The 18,198-nt window shown below is 43.8% G+C and overlaps 4 protein-coding genes across 4 annotated transcripts; 2 read left to right on the forward strand and 2 right to left on the reverse strand.

Annotated features, from left to right (window-relative positions):
- Positions 1 to 1,292: 1,292 nt before the first annotated feature.
- On the reverse strand, positions 1,293 to 2,592 carry B0T23DRAFT_379506 (Tctex-1 family-domain-containing protein). The gene is made up of 2 exons (XM_062837154.1): positions 2,380 to 2,592; positions 1,293 to 2,273 (listed from the first exon to the last, which is right to left on the reverse strand). Exon 2 carries the CDS (start codon positions 2,237 to 2,239, stop codon positions 1,670 to 1,672), a length of 570 nt encoding a protein of 189 aa, XP_062692807.1. The 5' UTR covers positions 2,240 to 2,273; positions 2,380 to 2,592; the 3' UTR covers positions 1,293 to 1,669.
- A 7,125-nt stretch (positions 2,593 to 9,717) lies between these two features.
- Positions 9,718 to 10,168, forward strand: B0T23DRAFT_428631 (vacuolar transporter chaperone 1; the record flags this gene model as incomplete). The annotated part of the gene is made up of 2 exons (XM_062840144.1): positions 9,718 to 9,751; positions 9,819 to 10,168. 2 exons carry the CDS (start codon positions 9,718 to 9,720, stop codon positions 10,166 to 10,168), a joined length of 384 nt encoding a protein of 127 aa, XP_062692808.1.
- A 922-nt stretch (positions 10,169 to 11,090) lies between these two features.
- Positions 11,091 to 12,568, reverse strand: B0T23DRAFT_395721 (uncharacterized protein; the record flags this gene model as incomplete). The annotated part of the gene is made up of 4 exons (XM_062838201.1): positions 11,091 to 11,976; positions 12,182 to 12,318; positions 12,444 to 12,528; positions 12,564 to 12,568. 4 exons carry the CDS (start codon positions 12,566 to 12,568, stop codon positions 11,091 to 11,093), a joined length of 1,113 nt encoding a protein of 370 aa, XP_062692809.1.
- Positions 12,569 to 15,618: 3,050 nt separating this feature from the next.
- On the forward strand, positions 15,619 to 18,187 carry B0T23DRAFT_139953 (uncharacterized protein). Its single transcript, XM_062832335.1, has one exon. The coding sequence runs from the start codon at positions 15,986 to 15,988 to the stop codon at positions 18,026 to 18,028; it is 2,043 nt and encodes a 680-aa protein (XP_062692810.1). The 5' UTR covers positions 15,619 to 15,985; the 3' UTR covers positions 18,029 to 18,187.
- Positions 18,188 to 18,198: the final 11 nt, after the last annotated feature.

Raw genomic sequence — 18,198 nt, forward strand, 5'->3', positions numbered from 1 at the left:
CAAATGCGTGGCGAATATGGCGACATAATTGATGCTGCGCCGTTTCAATGCTGATTTCTTGCTGATCCAAGTCCTTCAAAGAAGTATCCAACTAAATAAGGTCAATGGTGGTGCGGTTGACAATGCCACACTTCATGGTGCAGGACGAACAGCAACGGGAGACATTGCTCGCAAAGCATTTACCCGCCAAATCACATTTGATTTTAAGAGATGGTACCTAGTCTCGTTCAGGACAAAAAAACATGGACTCCAGAGCACCATGTCGTCGTCAACTTGACAAGACACCTACGAATTTATAAGGCTTTAAACGCGTGTTGGACGCTATAAAGCACCATAAGGATGAAGAAAGGGAATATATATAACGATATAGACGAAGCCCGTCTTGGGGTTTGCGGAGATGTCACGGTTTTGGTGGTCTGGTCCGGCTGCAGTCTTCGTTATTTTGTTCCGGACGAGCTGGTGTAACTACTACATACAGGCTTTCCGTTGCGAGTTGAAGACGGACCTGCGTTTTGACTGCGAGCCGGGCAGTGACCGACACACAGTCTCGAAGGGACAAACATGAAGCGAGCACTCGGATGACATTTCTCGTAGCTATCAAAGTCACGCCAACCAGCCTACCAACAAAAAATCTCACCACCACCTCTCGGCGTGCTCGACTCGAGGGTACGGGTTTCAGCAAAACGACCAGGGCTGATCATAGTTCAAGTAGTAACTGATTCAGATCCTGTCGACAGTTAAGCTTTCACGACCGCTCATTGTATTTTCATCGTGAACTATACCTGGCCCACCACACTTTCCCGCTATGCATGAGCACCCGCGACAGCATGTAGGGGCAAAACGCAAAAAGAGGCACCATCCCCAGATCGAACTGATTTCTTTTCGCTTATAGGAAGCCGGGCTAAAGCCTGGTGTCTCGACGTTATATTGGGCCATGTATCAGAAGTACACCGCCTGAGCCCCCAAGCCTCGGTGGAACAAGCCAAAGCATGATGGGAATACGCCCATAGACGTCATACCCGCGCTTCCTGGCCCCGGAACTTTCTCGTAGCAGAAGCAAGATACCTCCAGTTCCGTGATCCGTGATCCGTGATCAGGGCTCGCCAAGCTCCGCCTTGGCCGTACCGTAGCTCCCGGGGCATTAAGTCCGATGGAGGGCCGACGATCTTTCCGAGGTTTCAGGTCAAGGTCCCCCGATTGTTGTAACCCTGAAGCCCACCGGTTCCATTAAAATGGCCGTATACACTAGAAATCTCAGAAGGCTTATGGCGTATTGTGTCAGCGTTGGTCACTTGACAAGTATTGGTCCTTTGATTTTAGCAGGCATTATTATCTTGCGACCGTTATGCCGACTTCGAAGTCATATAGCCGCTTCAATATAACCACACCATCGAGGACCCCCGTTCAGCTACGACAGCCCCCTTTGTGATAATCCAACCGATGAGGCCACCACGGACGGCTCACGTTCATCTCTGTCATTCAGTACCATATGGATAAGGTTGTGATATCATTACAGAGTAAATTATTGTTCTTCTCGCTTGTTTGGTATACTGACTCCGGGCTCCCTGTCCCTCACCATGCGCCTCTCCATCCATCCATCATCCCCACATCATAAGGGGTGAACCGGGTGGAACTCACGCATCTCCTCCTTCTCTTTGTAACCACAATATCAGAGGGCAATCCAAATGAGCATGATGACAACATCGAGCCCCTTTGCCTCGCCATCATACTTGAAGCTCCACATGCCGTCCGTCTTCTCGTTCCAGTAGCCCGCCGTCGCGCTGTGCATACCGCGGCGGCCCGCCTGTCCCTTCTTGCTGGCGGCAGGGGCGGCAGCCTCCGACGAGGTCGACTCGCCCTCGGGGCCGGTGCCGGTCGATGTACTTGTGCTGGTGGCCTTGTTGAGTTGCGAGGTGGGCACTACGTGCTGCACGATGGTGCTGTTGACGGCGAACTTGTAGGCCGGGGTTGTGGCGCCTTGGGGGGTCGCTTCAGACATTACCGCCTTGAGCATTTTTTGCTGGAACCGGAGGTCAGTTAACGTGGGATCCTTCTCTATACTGGCGCGCACACGAAGACCCCTCGCTCGTTCACCGGGTCGAAGAGGAGAAATGTTCTGATTTTGTCGATGCGGAGAAGGCGGTATGGAAAAGCAGGCGGGCAGGGACAGAGGACTAGACAACGTGGCGGAAACGTACAATGATGGCCTCATTCCATTGTGCGGTCTTGGGGTGCTCATAGTATTCGACGCTGGCGAAGGTGCTGTTGCACACCTGTTTGTTGAAAAAAGTGTCAGCGCATTTCGCATCATTCGAGTAGCAGGTCCGGATTTCGTTTGACGACCGCCGTGCTGGGAAAAGGGGTCGAAGGCGAACGTACGTCGGTAGCGATCTGCTCAAGGCGCTTGGGCGGCAGGGGCTGGTTTTCGCATCGCAAAGTCAGTAAAAACTGCTCAGCTCAAGGAAGCCGCCGAATTATCCTCACAGAGTTCGTTGGGGAGGCCATTTTGTTGTGCGGTGCCGTGTGGTTGTTGGGTGTAAGTCGGCGTTTATTTTGCGATTGTTGCGGTGCGATGCGATAGAGGAGGAGACCCTGGTCCAAAGGCTGTCGCGTTAAATGGAATGCCCAACCAATCTCGTCTCTGAAACTCTGGGGCAAATCATACAGCTGCTCTTCGAGGGACAAACAAGGGTGGATATACTCTCCAAGACGCCCCGGGATGTTGAAAAGGGGATGCTAGGGGACGGCTGCGGGAAGAAGGTTGTTGAGATGTAGAATTGTAGATGCCCAAATCTTGTACACGGTCGTTAGCAGGTATCACCAACACTGGACACGCGATCAGCTCGCCCGCCGATACGCTCTGCCACCGAGTCGGTAGGTACCCAAGTATCACACTGCCCTACATACAACGAGTGGATAGCCGCTGCCGCTGGACGGGTGCGGTGGAGGACGGGCGGGCAGCAATGCCAAGCATTTGTAGCCTCAAGCGTTGGTCACTAACATATAACCAATCTAAGCTTTTTGTTGTTGTTGTATTTAACGTCTACTTCCGCCTCCCGAAGGGCATGAGACGTTCAGCAGCGGCCGCTCTAGTCTAGTCTAAATATAGTATCACGTGACCTATTTTTTCCTAGCCAAAAGCTAAAACCCGAATATAAAATTATAGTTAGAGGCTATAGTAAATTTAAAGGCGCCTATTACATTAAACGCAGCCCGCTATTTAGTTGTTTAGGAAGAAAAGAGGTAAATAAGGTTATAGAGGGCTCCCCCCTTCAAGTACCTCCTCCCTTTATTATAACCGCTAGACCCTCTAATTTAATACTATATCTACTATCTCTATTAAATACCCTAGTCCAATTTCTAAATTTTCGTCCTATAGGAAATGTATTTAATTAACTATATTACTTCCCGCTTTAATGTATTTTTATTATAAAATATACTACTAGTCTTTCTTTATATAAGTTTAATTAAAGAACTTCGAAATTTAAATCCTTACTATAAATTACTTTTAATTAATATTAAATATTAGAGAAATATTTTCCTGGGAGGTAGATATACTATAAAGTAGGGAGATTGTATATACTTTTATATAATAGAAGGAGTATATTAGAATTTTCTATTTACTGTAGGAATAAATTAATAGAGTATCCTTATATTCGAAGTGCTTATAATACTTTTTAAAATCGTTATAGCCGGTTTGTATAATTAGAAAGTAGTATAATAATTGTTTATTTAAGTCTTTGAGTTCCTTTAAAGGTTTTAGATTAGTACAAAGGCGGTACTTAATATAAAAGTCGGGCGCATTAATTATCTATTATTCTTTGAAAACCTTCTAGGCTTTATATTTAATTAATTTCTTTAAGTAAATAAATATAATAATTTCGTTCGCTATTTCGCCTCCTTCTACACTAGCCTTTATTAATTTATCGGTTAACTTATTACTAATAATTCTTATATAATTAAAGACTTATTTAATATTAATTAAATTTGGATTATATTTAGAATATATTCGTTAAAAATTAATAAAGGCCTCTTATAATAAAGGTATTAGAATATTACGAAGGCCGCGGATAATAGTAGTATTATTTAAATAAATTATAATTTTCGGTATTATAGTATTAATAAAGGTTAGGGTAACCTGAAGGCTATATTTAATATTTTTTACTTCTATATTAAAAATTTCCGTTTAAGTTAATTAGCCGTACCTACGGTCAATCTCCTCCCTACCTTAGAAAATTATATATTCGAAATTAATAAATTCCTTTTCAAATTCGTCCTCGCTATCTTCGTATTCCTAGCGGATGATCTACTTACTAATTATTAATCCGTTACTATAAATTATTATATTAATAGGATTTAACGATTCTAACTATTTAATAAAATCCTTAGTAACTTATTATTTAAAAATATATACGGGGTCTATATACGTCTTCCCATTATAGATTAAGGGTTAAAATATTGGCTATAGGAAAGGGTTCGTTAATTATACTATAGATTTTAAGGTAGTTAGCTAGTGGGGGAGATGCTTAATTATAAACCGGAGGTATACGAAGCGTTTTATTAGAGGGTAAGCCGGGTCGAATATAGATAGGCGGATTATATAGTAGTACCTAATAGATTCAAGAATTTAGTTTATTAGGGGGGTATTAAATTTATAGTATAGGATAAATAATTAGATTATATACTATATTAAAAAATTAGTTCGGATAGTAATATTTACTATTATTTAAATTTTATTAATTTAATTACGGAAGCTACTACTAATTAATAGGTAAATACCTTATTTTTTAATTGCTAATTATTATTTTAGGCCCGACTACTATAATTTTATATTAAAGAGTACCTTCGGAAATATTACTACTTCTATTACTTTAACTATTAAATTTAAAAAGGCGCTAGTATATATTTTATTAAGACTTTTAATATAAATTGCAATTACCTTTATTAATATTACTTTCTTCTTAATATAATATTTAAAATTAAATTTACTATATAATTATACCCTTAATTAACGGACTATAGATTGCGCTGTAATAGTAAAGTCGTTATATTTAATAGTTAGAAGTATTTAGGGGGAGTATATTTTATAGGAATATTAGATTTCTATCTTTTTTAGTAAAAATTCTATTGTATTATTCCTGCCCTATTCGATTATTAAATTTAATTCCTCTTATATTTTAATATAAGACTCTTCTAATATATTATTAAAGGTAAGAATAGTATAGTTATTAATATAGCCGAATTTAAATACTTAGTTGCCTAATTTATAGACCGGTTTAATATAGAAAAAGTAGAGGATTAGTAAAGTAGGAGACCCCTATAGGAGCCTATAAAGGATAGGGTTTATAAATATTAAAATTTTTAATAGTTGGATATAAATTTTATAATCTATTATAAAGGAATCTACTTAACGGACTATACGTTTCGGCTATTCCTATTCTTTAAAATGCTAAAGGAGGCACTTCTTTAGTACTGTATTAAAAGCCCCTTTAACGTTAATAGTAACGAAGGTAGCGATTAGCCCTTATTTAAAATATCTTTAATATTATATAATAGTATAGTAATAATATCGGTAGTAGAGTACTTTAAAAACGTACTAACTTACTATAAGTATAGGATACTATATTTAATTATAAATTAAATTATTTATTTAACTATTAACCTTTCTAAACCCTTTTTAAAGTAGGAGAGAAGTAATATAGGCCTCTAACCTTTTACGGTTACTAGGTTTTTATTTAATTTAGGGATTATTACTACTTCTACTTTTTAAAAGACTTAGGGGTAATATCTAATTCTAACGTAGCTTTAATATAGGGCCTATACCGGCTTGGAAATTAAATTCTAAATAACTTTTAATATTTAGATTGTAATACTATTAATATTAAAAAAGGTGTTATTAACGTTGTAGAAGTACCGGTAAATTTTATTAATATAAATTATTTTAAATTAAAGAATATACTATAGTAGTATTATAAATATTTAATTGTCTTTAATATTATCCTTTATTAAATTTTTTTTGAGTAGCACCCTCCTTAGTAGGATGGTTTTCTCTGTAGGGTCTGCTATAGTACTATTATCGGGGGTTTATAAGGTAGGAGGGTTTAATTATTCCTAGGGTTTATACTAATTAATAATACGGTAAATATTTTTATTAATTTTTATATTACTTATAATATTAATTTAGAATTCTTTTTTAGCTTACCGGACTACTTGTTTGAAAGTTTAGCGTAATATATAGACTTTTTTAGAGTCGGAGGATTTATTATAGTACTTATAATTATAGAAAGTTTGTATTACTATTGCTATTTCTTTATTTTACTACTTTACTCCCCTATCCGGGCGAAATAGATAGTATATAACCTTTAGTGTTTATTTAAGGATACTAATTAAACTTTCCGCTAATAATTCTAAACTTTTAATAATACTAATCTCGATCTCTAGGGAGTTAATAAATATGGAAATAGTTTTAATATATTTTTTAATATCCTTTAAATTATTTTTCAAATTTAAATACTAATATAGATTTTCCGATTAATAGAGAGGGATATTGGAGACGAGGGGGAAGTAGTTAATTATAATATTTAAATTATTTATAATTCGGTATAATATAAGTAAGATATTAATTAGAATCAGGTTTAAAATATTCCTTTAGTCGTATATTAGTACGCTAATTAGGCTTATTAAGTCGAGGTTTTTATTAACGAAGAAGTTTATAATAGAAGTTCACCCTTTAGAAGGTAGGATTCCGGGCTGCTAAATATAGTATTTAGTATTAAAATTATTTGTAATAAAAATTCTAGGAGGAATATCTTATCGGTTAATAGTTTCGAATATTAACCGGTTAGTGTATTACTGATAAATATTAATAAAAGTAATCCTGTAGACTTTAATTTATAGAATATCCCTATTTTTACGGCCGTTTAGGCTAAAGGCGGTTATAGTAAAGCCCTTTTTAATATATGTAAATACCCGGGGCTCTATACTAGCCTCCTTAGTTTAAATTTAAATGGAAAAATAGAAGGAATAGGCGTTAAACGAAAAAGTCCGGGGGGTTCCTTCCTTTATTACTTATATTTAAAATTCTTATAGGAATATTATATCCGCGCCTTCGAAGGAAATTATATAGAGGGCGGTTACGTACGTACTTAAACTTTTAATTATATTTACTTAGAAGATTTAGAATTTTAGCGCGCTAAATATAGCGGAAGGTTATTATTAATATCCTTCTATTAGTAATAAAAAGTAGTTTTAATTGTATGTTATTAATAGTAAATAAATTTTTTAAAATTTTTAGAATTAGATAATTCTTTAATAATTTGGGCCTCTAATATAGTTAAATCTTTTACTATAAGTTATAGTTAGGAATAGAAGGAAGTATTCGAATTTTTGGGATTAGAAAAGGTAGAATTATTATTCGATAAGTTGCTAATTTTTTTTAAACCGGAGAGGCCGTTCGCTTCGTTGTATTTCTTTTAGCCGGCGATTCTTATATTTCCCCGGACCTATTTTAATAGCTGTACGTAAGTACTATTCTTTTTAACCGGCTATACCCGGTAGTTTAAATAGGTAGTAGGGTATAGGCTATAGTAATTTACGTATTGGAGGGGATTCGAGTAAAATTCCTTTATATATTTAGTTTTGTTATAATCTTCGTAGACCTATAGACGGATATAACTACGCCGGCTATATTAATCGAAGTATTTTAAATATTAGAAAAATAATTTTTTTTTATTTATTAATTAAAAAAGACTATTAGTATTAAAAAGTTTAAAGGGGGTTTAAAGGGTTTTGAAAGTTATTATTTACGTAGCGTAGTAATATATATTCGTATTGTAATTAGAGGAGATACGGGTATAGATAAGTCTATTATTAGTTTGGATGTAAATTTCTTTAAGAATATACTCTATAGTAGGGACTATAGTATTGTTCCTAAAGTAGATTTTTATTAATATTCCTAAGATAACGTATATTACTTAACATTTAAATAGTTTGATATTAGTACTTAAAATCGAACTAATATTGTAAATATAATTTATAATAATTATTTATATTTTATTATTCCTAGGGATAAGAACGAAATTAAAACAGATTATATAGTAGATAGTAATATCTTCGGGCTAGAAAGTAAAGAGTTTAATAATTTTACGTTTAATAGTATAGGTAGTAGTATTTTTATAGGGAGATTGGGGGTTTATCTAAATAAAAATATAGTTATCTAATTTTAGGGGGAGGGGAGTAGCGGCTTTACTTTTTATAATATAAGAGGAAATATTAATTAATTAGGAGGATATATTTCTTATTATAGTATTAATAAAGGAAGTAGGCTTGATTAAAGGGGTTTAGGGAATTATAATTGAATAGATTGGAAGGGTAGATCTAGGATTTAGGGTAGTAAAGATACGTATAACGATTTAGGCTGGTAAGAGTAGGGTAAATAGGATTAAGAAGTAGGAGGTAGGTAGGGTTAAAAAGTAGGGGGTAGGTAGTAAAGTAGAAATTTTCTACTAAATAGCATTAGTAAAAACCTAGGAGAGGACGTTAATTTAGGTTTAATAGGCCGGTAAGCGAGTAATGAAGTATTTTATTTAAGAATTAATAGTTTTTACGAAAACCCGAAGGACGTTTACTTAAACGATAGTAAATTTAGTTATTTCTTTTATAGTTTTAAGAAATTCCTAAGTAGTAAAATTAATAGTAATTAAAGTAGTATAGCGGCCTTCTTCGGTACGAGGCCTCTTAGGCTTCGATTGCGGTGCTATTATAGTGGGTGATGGCGTGTAATTTGCTGCGGGGGGTAAAGAAGGTTTAGGAGGGAAATTTAGGGGTATTTTGGCCGGATTAACCTCGTTGGTAGGTATTTTCTAATACTTTAAAGGTAGGAGGCATTGATTGTAGGAACGGCGATTTTAAGAGTATTAAGGTTTTTGCGGGGGTCCGGGCGGAAGCACTAACACTTGGCGCTAAGACTTTTAGATATAGGAGGAAGGTGATAACCAACCTAAGCGAACAGCTGACAGGTGAACATCGCACTTTGACAAATGGCACGTGATCCGGCGCATGCTCACGGTCGAGAGTTCACGGTCACCACGGTGACGACAGAGGGGTGGGTTCAGTATCGCTTTAGCTCTGTCGAGCGGAGGCATTCCCATCCAATCGTTCTGAAAAGGAGGCCCACGTGGGCTCCATTTTCCCACTACAAATCCAGCATTAGGCCTGTTGAAGGATAGCTCCACCCTCTCTCATTGATCAATTGACGTTTGAAGCTTTGCAATTGGCGAGCAGGAATCACCTTCTTCCACTTGTGGCAGCTTCTCGCTGGCTGCAGCGCCGCATCATTCAAACATCAGACTTTAACGTCGTGTTGGCGAAAGAAAAAGGACAAAATTTCCTCCCAGAGCCCGAGACGCAGAACACGACAGCGAACAGTGCTCCACAAAGCCCAAGAACCACGAAGCTTGTTTGTCGGTGACGCAGCACGAAATCGTCCCTACTCTTGTTTGACAGCTCCAATCGCTGTGGGATATCTTGTCCGAGTCTCTGACGGAACCGGAGCCGTGCGCGGACCGCCTGCTAGCTTGATTTTGAATCCGGATTGCCACTACGGAAAACACTTTGAACGACCGACAGCAGTTTCTTCAAATCTCGACGACACATACGCAAGCGCTTACTCCTCAACCGATATACCTGGCACCATTTCAAAGCTAGAAATTCATCAACATGTCGAGTCAGCCTCTCCTCCAGACTGCGCCAGGTAAGCAAACATTCTACTTTCCGTTCCACGGCGCTCTTCCCGCTGACATCATCCGTTACCTCCACAGGCAAGCGCATTGCTCTCCCCACTCGCGTCGAACCCAAGGTCTTCTTCGCCAATGAGCGTACCTTTCTCTCATGGCTCAACTTTACCGTCATCCTCGGCGCCCTGGCGATAGGCATGCTTAACTTTGGCGACCGGCCCGCCTTCATCTCGGCCTTTCTCTTCACAGGCGTCGCTATGGCAACCATGGTGTATGCGCTAGTGACGTACCACTGGCGAGCCAAGTCGATACGATTGAGGGGCCAGGCCGGCTTCGACGACCGCTTCGGTCCGACCTTTTTGGCCCTCATTCTGCTCCTCGCTGTGGTGGTCAACTTTGTCCTGAGAATCACATATATTTCGCAGCAGCCTTAAAGAGATTGAGGAAGACTGAAACTGATGGATGGACGACCTGAGCGACGACAAGTATGTTACGAATTGTTGATGGTATAACGCTCGCTTCTGGGCGGGCGTTGCGCCAAATAAGCCAGCAAACGAGACTTTGCACACCGGAATGATGTTACTACCACTGGCGGGACTCAAGGGAAACTAATCTTTGATCTCTTGTATAACATACGACGGAGCTTCCAGTACGATACGTTATGAGCTACTAGAATGGAGAGCGCACTAAAGCAAATTGGGGTAGGAGATCTTGAAATGACTATTCATCATTTGTAGTGAGAGGCACGGGCGTTTGGCATTGATGGCTTGCATGGGGCCGGCGTTGGTCGACTTGGAATCCTAAAGCATTACAAACTAACGAATAAAAGTTTAGAGGAGGTACTATAAAACGAAACAATCCCATTGCTTTGCGACCCTTGTCTGCATTGTGGCAATTTTCGTCTAATGACAACATGTGATTGATGAAGAATGCCACCCACTTTATCGATTTTCTTAACCCATGAACTTCTCTTTCCTGACCGTCGGCGGGCATTAAAAAATTGAGCGTATGAGCCTTAAAATGTAATCCTCATTCATGTCTTGATAATGCGAGGTGTCGAGACAAACGGCCTGATATCCCATGATGCTCCTATAACTCCGGACAGCGCCCTAATCGTTTGTTAACCTCGAAACAGAGATTTGTGATGTAAAACTAAACCTCCAAAAGTCGCGAAGATACTACTGCGGGTCATTGCCTATGCTCAATGCCGTCCCTCTAGAACCAAACATGCTCGTTATGCCCCTGAACTCCATGATAGTGCCCCGACCGAGTGACAGGCAATATCTGCCATCATGATAAATGCATAACTCTTCCCACGAGCCCCATCCTTTCAAATGGGCAGTTGGTCGGCAGGTCTCAAGCCACCAAGCCTACCCTCTTCTTTTTCAGATGCTCAATGTGATGCTCGTTGCTCTGCACAACAACATTCCGCATCGTCCTCAATTCCTCGATCGGGATTCTCGACAAAAACACGCTCACGTACTTATTGTGTCGAGTCTTGGGTGGCTCAATAGCTCTTTCAAAAACCGTCGGTTGTTGGTCGTGCGATGCCCGGCCTTCTCCTCCTCCTCCTACATATTGCTGTTGTCTCTGATTGCGGTTGTTGTGAATACCCATCATCTCAAATGCCTCTTCCTCGTCGTGGTGATCGCCATCCTTGGTCATGTCCATAACCGTATCCTCCACCACCTCCGTCCCACCAGCATCTTCCTCTTCCGTCTCCGCCAGTACATTATACTGAAACCACTTTTGCTCCCCCTCGCCGATCCTTCGTCGTACCAGCTCGGCAATAGTGACAAGCTTGCTCGAAGCCACCGGCTTAGCGGAGAGGAGCACCACGCCCGGCAGCACGGATTGGTCCCACAGGCTGAAGCGATCGAGGTGTTGCAGCGCTTTGTCGACATGCTTGGCGATGCTAGTCGAGGGCATGACGCTCATGGTTTTGACTTCATATCTGGGCCGGAGCTTGGCGAGGAGGGACTCGTATGGTTGGAATGCAGGGGTTACAGCGCCGGCGGTGGTGTTGCTCTGGTGCGGGTGGTTACTTTGCAGTGATGCTGTCTGCTGGATGTTGGAGTTTGCTGTGGTGCGCTGCTTCTTGCTGGAGTTGCCTTGGGTATCGCCTTCGCCGAAATGGCGACGCTTGTTCTGGTTTGCCGACACCGAAGATGAGGCAGAACGTGGGGGGGAAGAGGATGACGCTTGATGAAGCATTGTGTCTCCTGCGGCGGCCATGGAGTTCCTAGGTAGGTTTTGGTTTTGGATCGATTGATCGTTTCAGCTTGCGGGCTGGGGATAAAAGAACTGGTGATGATAGAAGTGGTTACTTCTCTGTCCGGTGCCTGGCCGGATGGAAGGCTGTTGAGGACGAGGTGAAGTGTAGCTGCGAGTAGTCGTTACTAATGTCTGGTTATCAACTGAAGGGCAGCTTGAGAGGCGGTACGTACCAATGTTTTGGTAGGCGACTGTTTGATGTCGAATTTGAGGTGGGGTCCATGGATGCGTCGATTATTTTGTGGATCCATTTAGGGCTTATCGATAAGAATCGTGCAGTCTCATAGGGTCTACTTTCAGTTGGATCATGCTAGGCGCGGGTGGGTGTCATTCGAATTTTACGAGAATGATACGAATGAGACAACGCCTGCATTTCATTAGATTCCCACTTGCGTCTGGTACCCGCTCATTTACTCTCCATCCGTAGATACGTACTGGTATCTCAAAGTCTGAGTTGTGTGTACGAAGCGCGCCTTTGACCTCGGCGACAACATCGGCGGAAGTTGACAGGAGGCTGAGACTTGAGACGTGGTGCCTTGCATTCTACGCACCTACTGCATAATGGAGTGGGCATTCAAGTTTGGGTAACAAGAGGTAGGTACCTAGGTGGTGCTTTTGAAAGCTGAAAATCTCGAGATATTACAATGGCTGCTTTTGGAAGAAGCAGAAATTACGAGTTCGCGGCCACGAGATCGTACAAGACACACATTGAGCTTATACCTAAAGCGATACTTCAAAGCCACATACTTCAAGTTGCTGATTCCACTAGCTAGACTTTTTTTTTTTTTTTTTTTTTTTTTTTTTTTTTTTTTTGGGGAGAGGGGGGGGGGGGGGGGGGGGGCTGCTGATATCAAGATAATTAAAATGTGTTTAGAGGATTTGTTAAGGTACCTTACTCTTGCCCTCCCAAAGGCAGGCAGTGTTTCGCATAAAACGACCAATCTGGGAAAGGTGCAAGCTTCATTGTCTCTGATTTCATTGCTAATTGGCGCCGCCAGGGCAGCAGCTACTGGACATCTCGCTGTTAGGTAAAGCATAATTCAATTTCCAATACTATGAATCTTACAGTTTAAATCTTATGGATACAGATAACAAGAATGATATAACATCAACTCTTGAAATTAAGATGATACTCGTTTGGCAGTTGAACGTTCTCAGAGTGTCTAAATATGTATCCATGTCTTTTTAGCCAATGAGCAGACAGAAGTCATTATGCAGATCTCATACTCTCCACCACTATCTCTGATCGGGACTGGACATCCTTTCTGTCTCAATATTTGCTATACAATTTGTCCATCATCCGGCAAAGACTTTATTAACTTCATGATGGTGGCGAGAAATTTGCAGTAAAAGATTCAAATACGGGGCATGTTGAATGCAAACATCGACTCGGGAAGAAGTACCCTTGGCTCGATGCAACGTGTCCGATGAAGAGAGTGCAGACCGCAAGTTTCTCAACTTTTGGGGTGCAGCAACTGAACGTCAAACCCTGGCCGCCTGGTTTTGGGCAGAGTTCCATTCTCTCCGCATGTCTTTCGATGAGATGTGGATTTGCGGGGTCTTCAATGTGTGTACACTAGCCACATGTTCCAGATGATATGTTCCTTAGCTTCTGTGCAAGAAGTTCGAAGACGATAAAAGAAGGTGCACATACGACAGCGACAACGACGGTGAGAACAGCTAGTAGCTCTCTTATCACAAAAATAACCATTTGCAGTCTGGGTTGGGTTACTGGCACGCTCTACAACAGACAAGTCATAACAATCAACGAGAGGTGGCTGCTTGCAACGCGCTTCCCGAGAGCAAAGAACATTGGTTTTTGATCCATTAACTGCTATCGACAAGCGCACATCGCCTTGGGGCTCTGGAAATGCAAAACCGGCGAAGAGGCTGACCTGGTTGAGATTGGGGACTGGCAAATCAGGAGGAGCGGCTCAAGTCAAATTCGTCTGTGTTGTCTGTCGCTGACACAGTTAGTGATTGTTCACATCCGCGCCGAGTTCCAGTTGGCTGGCAAGGGTCAAACTGAGTTGTGATTCCAATACCTTCCGCTGTCCAATTAAAAGTGATGAGGGAAACTCCCAGGATTGGGCGCGGTCGTTCTATTTGCCTTGCAATCGCATCCGTATTGTGCCGTGCCCCTCGCCCACTCCAACTTTCCCATCTCATTCGATTTTCATTCCCACCCGGTTGCATCATAGTGTACATGCTCATATTATAGTATTGCAAAGCCCTGAAATTTTATAGTGACGGCATTTTTCATGCTCTTACTCTGCAACCTGAAGCCACCATTTTGCCATCTGTTTGTGTAGGACATTTGAATAATGAGACAGCGGCCAAAGATAATTACGGGATCATTTTCACTACAAAGGAGCCGCGCGTGCGACGACTGACTTGGTGAGAGATCAACTCAATCATCAGATCAGAGAATCGGTTTACTTGCGCCTCGTAGAATTGCGCAGGAATCAGTGCGCAACAGGAAGAAATGTGTGCATGTGTGGTGCAGCCTTCTCGGCGTTTGAAGGCAGCCTTTCGAGCCTTCTCGTCTTAGGTTTGTCTCTGTTGAGAGCGTTCGTTTCACCTTCGAGTGTGGTGTGGTGGAAGCTTCCTCCGTCCAGTCCAAGCATGCAGATGCTCTTACACCAAAGCTTCCTCTTACTTTGGACGGGAGCGGTACGCAGCAGAGTGGCAGGGCATGGGATGGGGCTCGTGAGACATGGAGGTCTAACAGTAACAGGCGGCTTGGCCTCCCACCCTCTATCATGGAGGCTTGTGTCCAATCAGGACTGGAGACTGTGGCCTTTCCTGGGTGCTCCAGTCCCCCTCCCTCGTTTCTCTTCCGGGCCTCGTCGTTCCTCCCCGACCTTGCCGACCTAAAGTTGGCTCGGTGCCCCGCTTGTCCCCTTGCGTTCATTCTTTTGGGTGATTTTGCCATTCAAGCGGCCCCGTCTCCTTTTGCGACTCCTCGGCCCTGCAGCGCTCTCCCCAAACCCCCTCAACTCCAGCCAACCTCGCAGTATCTTCCCAGCACCTCCCCTTACAACCTGCGTGACAGCGCCTATTCACTCCAACCCTCCCCCCCCAATCTTCAATCAACCTACAACCAACTTCTTAGCAACATAATCCGATCAAATCCACCCCGAACCACAGCGCAACCTACATTTTCCTGCTCTTTGAACTCCGCGCTTTCGCTTCGCACTTGTTATTGCTTGCTATCATCGCTGTTTCGATCGAGGCTTTGACTAGTTCTCGCGCGCTCTTCCGAAAGTCGCTACCTAATCACCACCGTTGGCACACTACGACACTCGGCCGACCTCTGCTATTCTGTTGGGCCAGCACCCAACGCACTTCGCACCTTACGACTGCCACCACTTGTGACTCGGGTCGGACCCTGCTTCGTCCTCGGTTGGGTCTGGTCTCCTGGGGCGCGGCCACATCATCAAAGCCAAGGAGCCCACTCTGCCAAGCCTTCAGTCCCCTCAAGGTCTCCGCCCCTGCGCGCTGCTAGCGGTCTGCGACTCTGCGTGCGGTGCGGCCTCGTGTCAGCTTCCCCCGGCTGTGCCGAGCTAATCTGAAAAAGGCAATCAAAAACAACCAACTGGCAATCCACAACAGCGATCAAGCGGCCCCTGATTTCAGCGAGAGCCAAAGGACCCACTTGCTCTTTTTCTGGGTTACGTCAGCCTCACACCCAAGAACAGGCCCCCTTGTCAGCTGCTGCCGGCCTGCCACGCATACCCGCTCGGTTGCCTGTCCAATACGCACCCCCTATTCGGCCTGTTTATCACAGTCGCCCCCCCCTCCCTTTTCGACTTACACATCACCCACCACTCTCTGTGACTCTTGGGTTATCAAGTGTTCCTACTGCCTGCAAAGTTCGTGACGCTTGTATCACGTCTTCCGCCCTTCTTTCCCGACCTATCATCGGGATCACAGCCTCAGAACGCGTCTACGCCTGAGACCTTTCATATCATCACATGTTTCCTTTCTGGGCTACCGAGTCAAGGGGAAATGACAAGACGTTAACGTTAGATGCAAGCCATCCTACGCTTTTGGATCTCGCCGAACCATCCGTGTCCAGCGTGTCAGCTCTTCCGACCGCGTCGGGTCTTCCGACGCCTATCTCTCCCGCATCCACCCACTCACTGAAGCGAAGACGGCTGAGCGCTGTTGATACTGCTTTCCATGGCCATGGTCACTCGTCGAAGCGCATCAAGACAGAGCAGGATGGTGGTTTACCTTCGCCGACCTCGACCTATGCAGGCGGGAATGAGGCGGCAAGGCCGTTCAAGCTCGCCGCCTCCGGGCCTAATCTAGAACGTGCAAAGGACGTCATCCAATATCAGTTTGGACTTGAAATCCTAATGAAGCATGACGAGCTCCGTCTCATCAACCAGGAGCTGGCCAAGTGTCAGATTGCTCTCGAGCAGCTTCGCCGGTGCCATCTCATCCCCTACCCTGTCCAGTGTCCGACACCCAGTCAGATGCTGGACATCAGCAGTGGCAAGGGTCCTGCTCTTCAGTCGAAACCAGGAGAGTCTGTACCGAAGTGGGCGCCACCCTTCGGGGTTGTTGACGGCCCGTATTCTCGGCACTACGCTAAGTGGCTGATACCCGATCCCGTGTTTGACGGTATTCAACCGGAGCCAGTCGTGGAGACTGCCCGGGCCAGGAACGCCGTTGCTGAAGGCAGAACGACGAGGAATAGCATGTCTGACGCAGGTGGTCTAGGAAAACAACGGTCTGCCCGCGGGCAGGGCACCCAGAAACTCCAAGCGTTATCCAGTGGATATTCGCATCCCAAGGATAAATCACTGCCTTGCATCGTGAAACGGTCGGATGGGATCACGGTCAAGCTCGTCTGCCTTGATTGTCACAGGTGGAACTTTTCGAGCACGCAGGGTTTCATCAATCACTGCCGTATAGCCCATCGGAGAGACTACAAGAGTCACGACGAAGCCGCCCTTCATTGTGGGCAGCCCATTGACGTTGATGAGATTGGAGGTGTTGCTGCTGAGGAAAGAAAACCTTTGCCTCCCATCGTTCCAAGCGTTCCAAATACTACCAGCCCCGCTTTGGTGCACCCGCTGGCGCGCAGCGAACCCCTTTCGGAACAGCAGGCGTACAAGGCGTTGCTCTCGCGTATCAATGCGTCACTGGAGCTATACCATGCCGGCCAGCTCCCAGATGTGAAGAAGATACCAACCGCGCTACCAGCATCATCATTGGTGCCTTCCAACGCACCAGATTTTGTTGGCTCGTCCGACACACCGTTTTTGACGAAGCTGATGCAAAAGAAGAAGGTTGGGGGTAACCTGAGTGAGAAAGTAAAGGATGCAAAGACCAAAGTCGATTGGGACGCAGTTCTGTCGCGTACCGATTCTGAAGATACCGATCAATCGAATGCCGCAGAAGGTACTTCAAGCTCTAAGAAGCCTGTCACGTCGACAGCGCGGGTATCAGCCGTCATGCGCAAGCCGGCCTCGTCTACCATTCCTTCTCCGCCATTCTCGAGGATTTCCACTTCCCCCGTCCCTCTACCAACAACGAGCATAGGTCGTGCTCCGGCCCACTTGACCGGCTTGCCCATCACAGCCACTAGGCAGAGCAATCCACCAGATCACCCCGAAACGCCCATATATGAGGACGACATAGATACAGAGTTGAGTCCGAACACCGTCGCTAGTAATAATGCGCCCTCACTTGTTAGTGATGATGGGGAGTATGATGATTCCGACGACGGATCTTCCTCCGACACCGGCGATGAAATTGAAACTCGGTCTGTCTCGGATGTGGCAGAAATTAATATTGAAGAGGATGTTCATGACGTGGTCGTCGCGCCTCGCGCTCAAATTTGTCAGCACCGAAAAGAAACCACGACCGACAGGACAGGTACCGGGAAATTCAAAAACGACGAGAGCCGACATGTAACATTTGTGACCCCTGTTCCTCCGCCGAAGCCGAATACCAAGGCCAAGTCCAGGGCTACTGGCGGCAACAGGCGCAAGCAAAAGTCTTGAAAATACTCAGGAACAGTGGTTCACGTTTGATATCGGAGGAGGGCAGGAACCTCATTCGCCACACCGTCACGTCTGTGACCGTCTCCGAGATCATCCCCTTGGTGGCTTGAGCAGGGACAAACCTCCCATGTGCACCTTACTATTTACGAGATGTTACTACATTTATTTTA

Source organism: Neurospora hispaniola, assembly GCF_033458365.1.
Source record: "Neurospora hispaniola strain FGSC 10403 chromosome Unknown B0T23scaffold_4, whole genome shotgun sequence".
Taxonomy (NCBI): Eukaryota; Fungi; Ascomycota; class Sordariomycetes; order Sordariales; family Sordariaceae; genus Neurospora; species Neurospora hispaniola.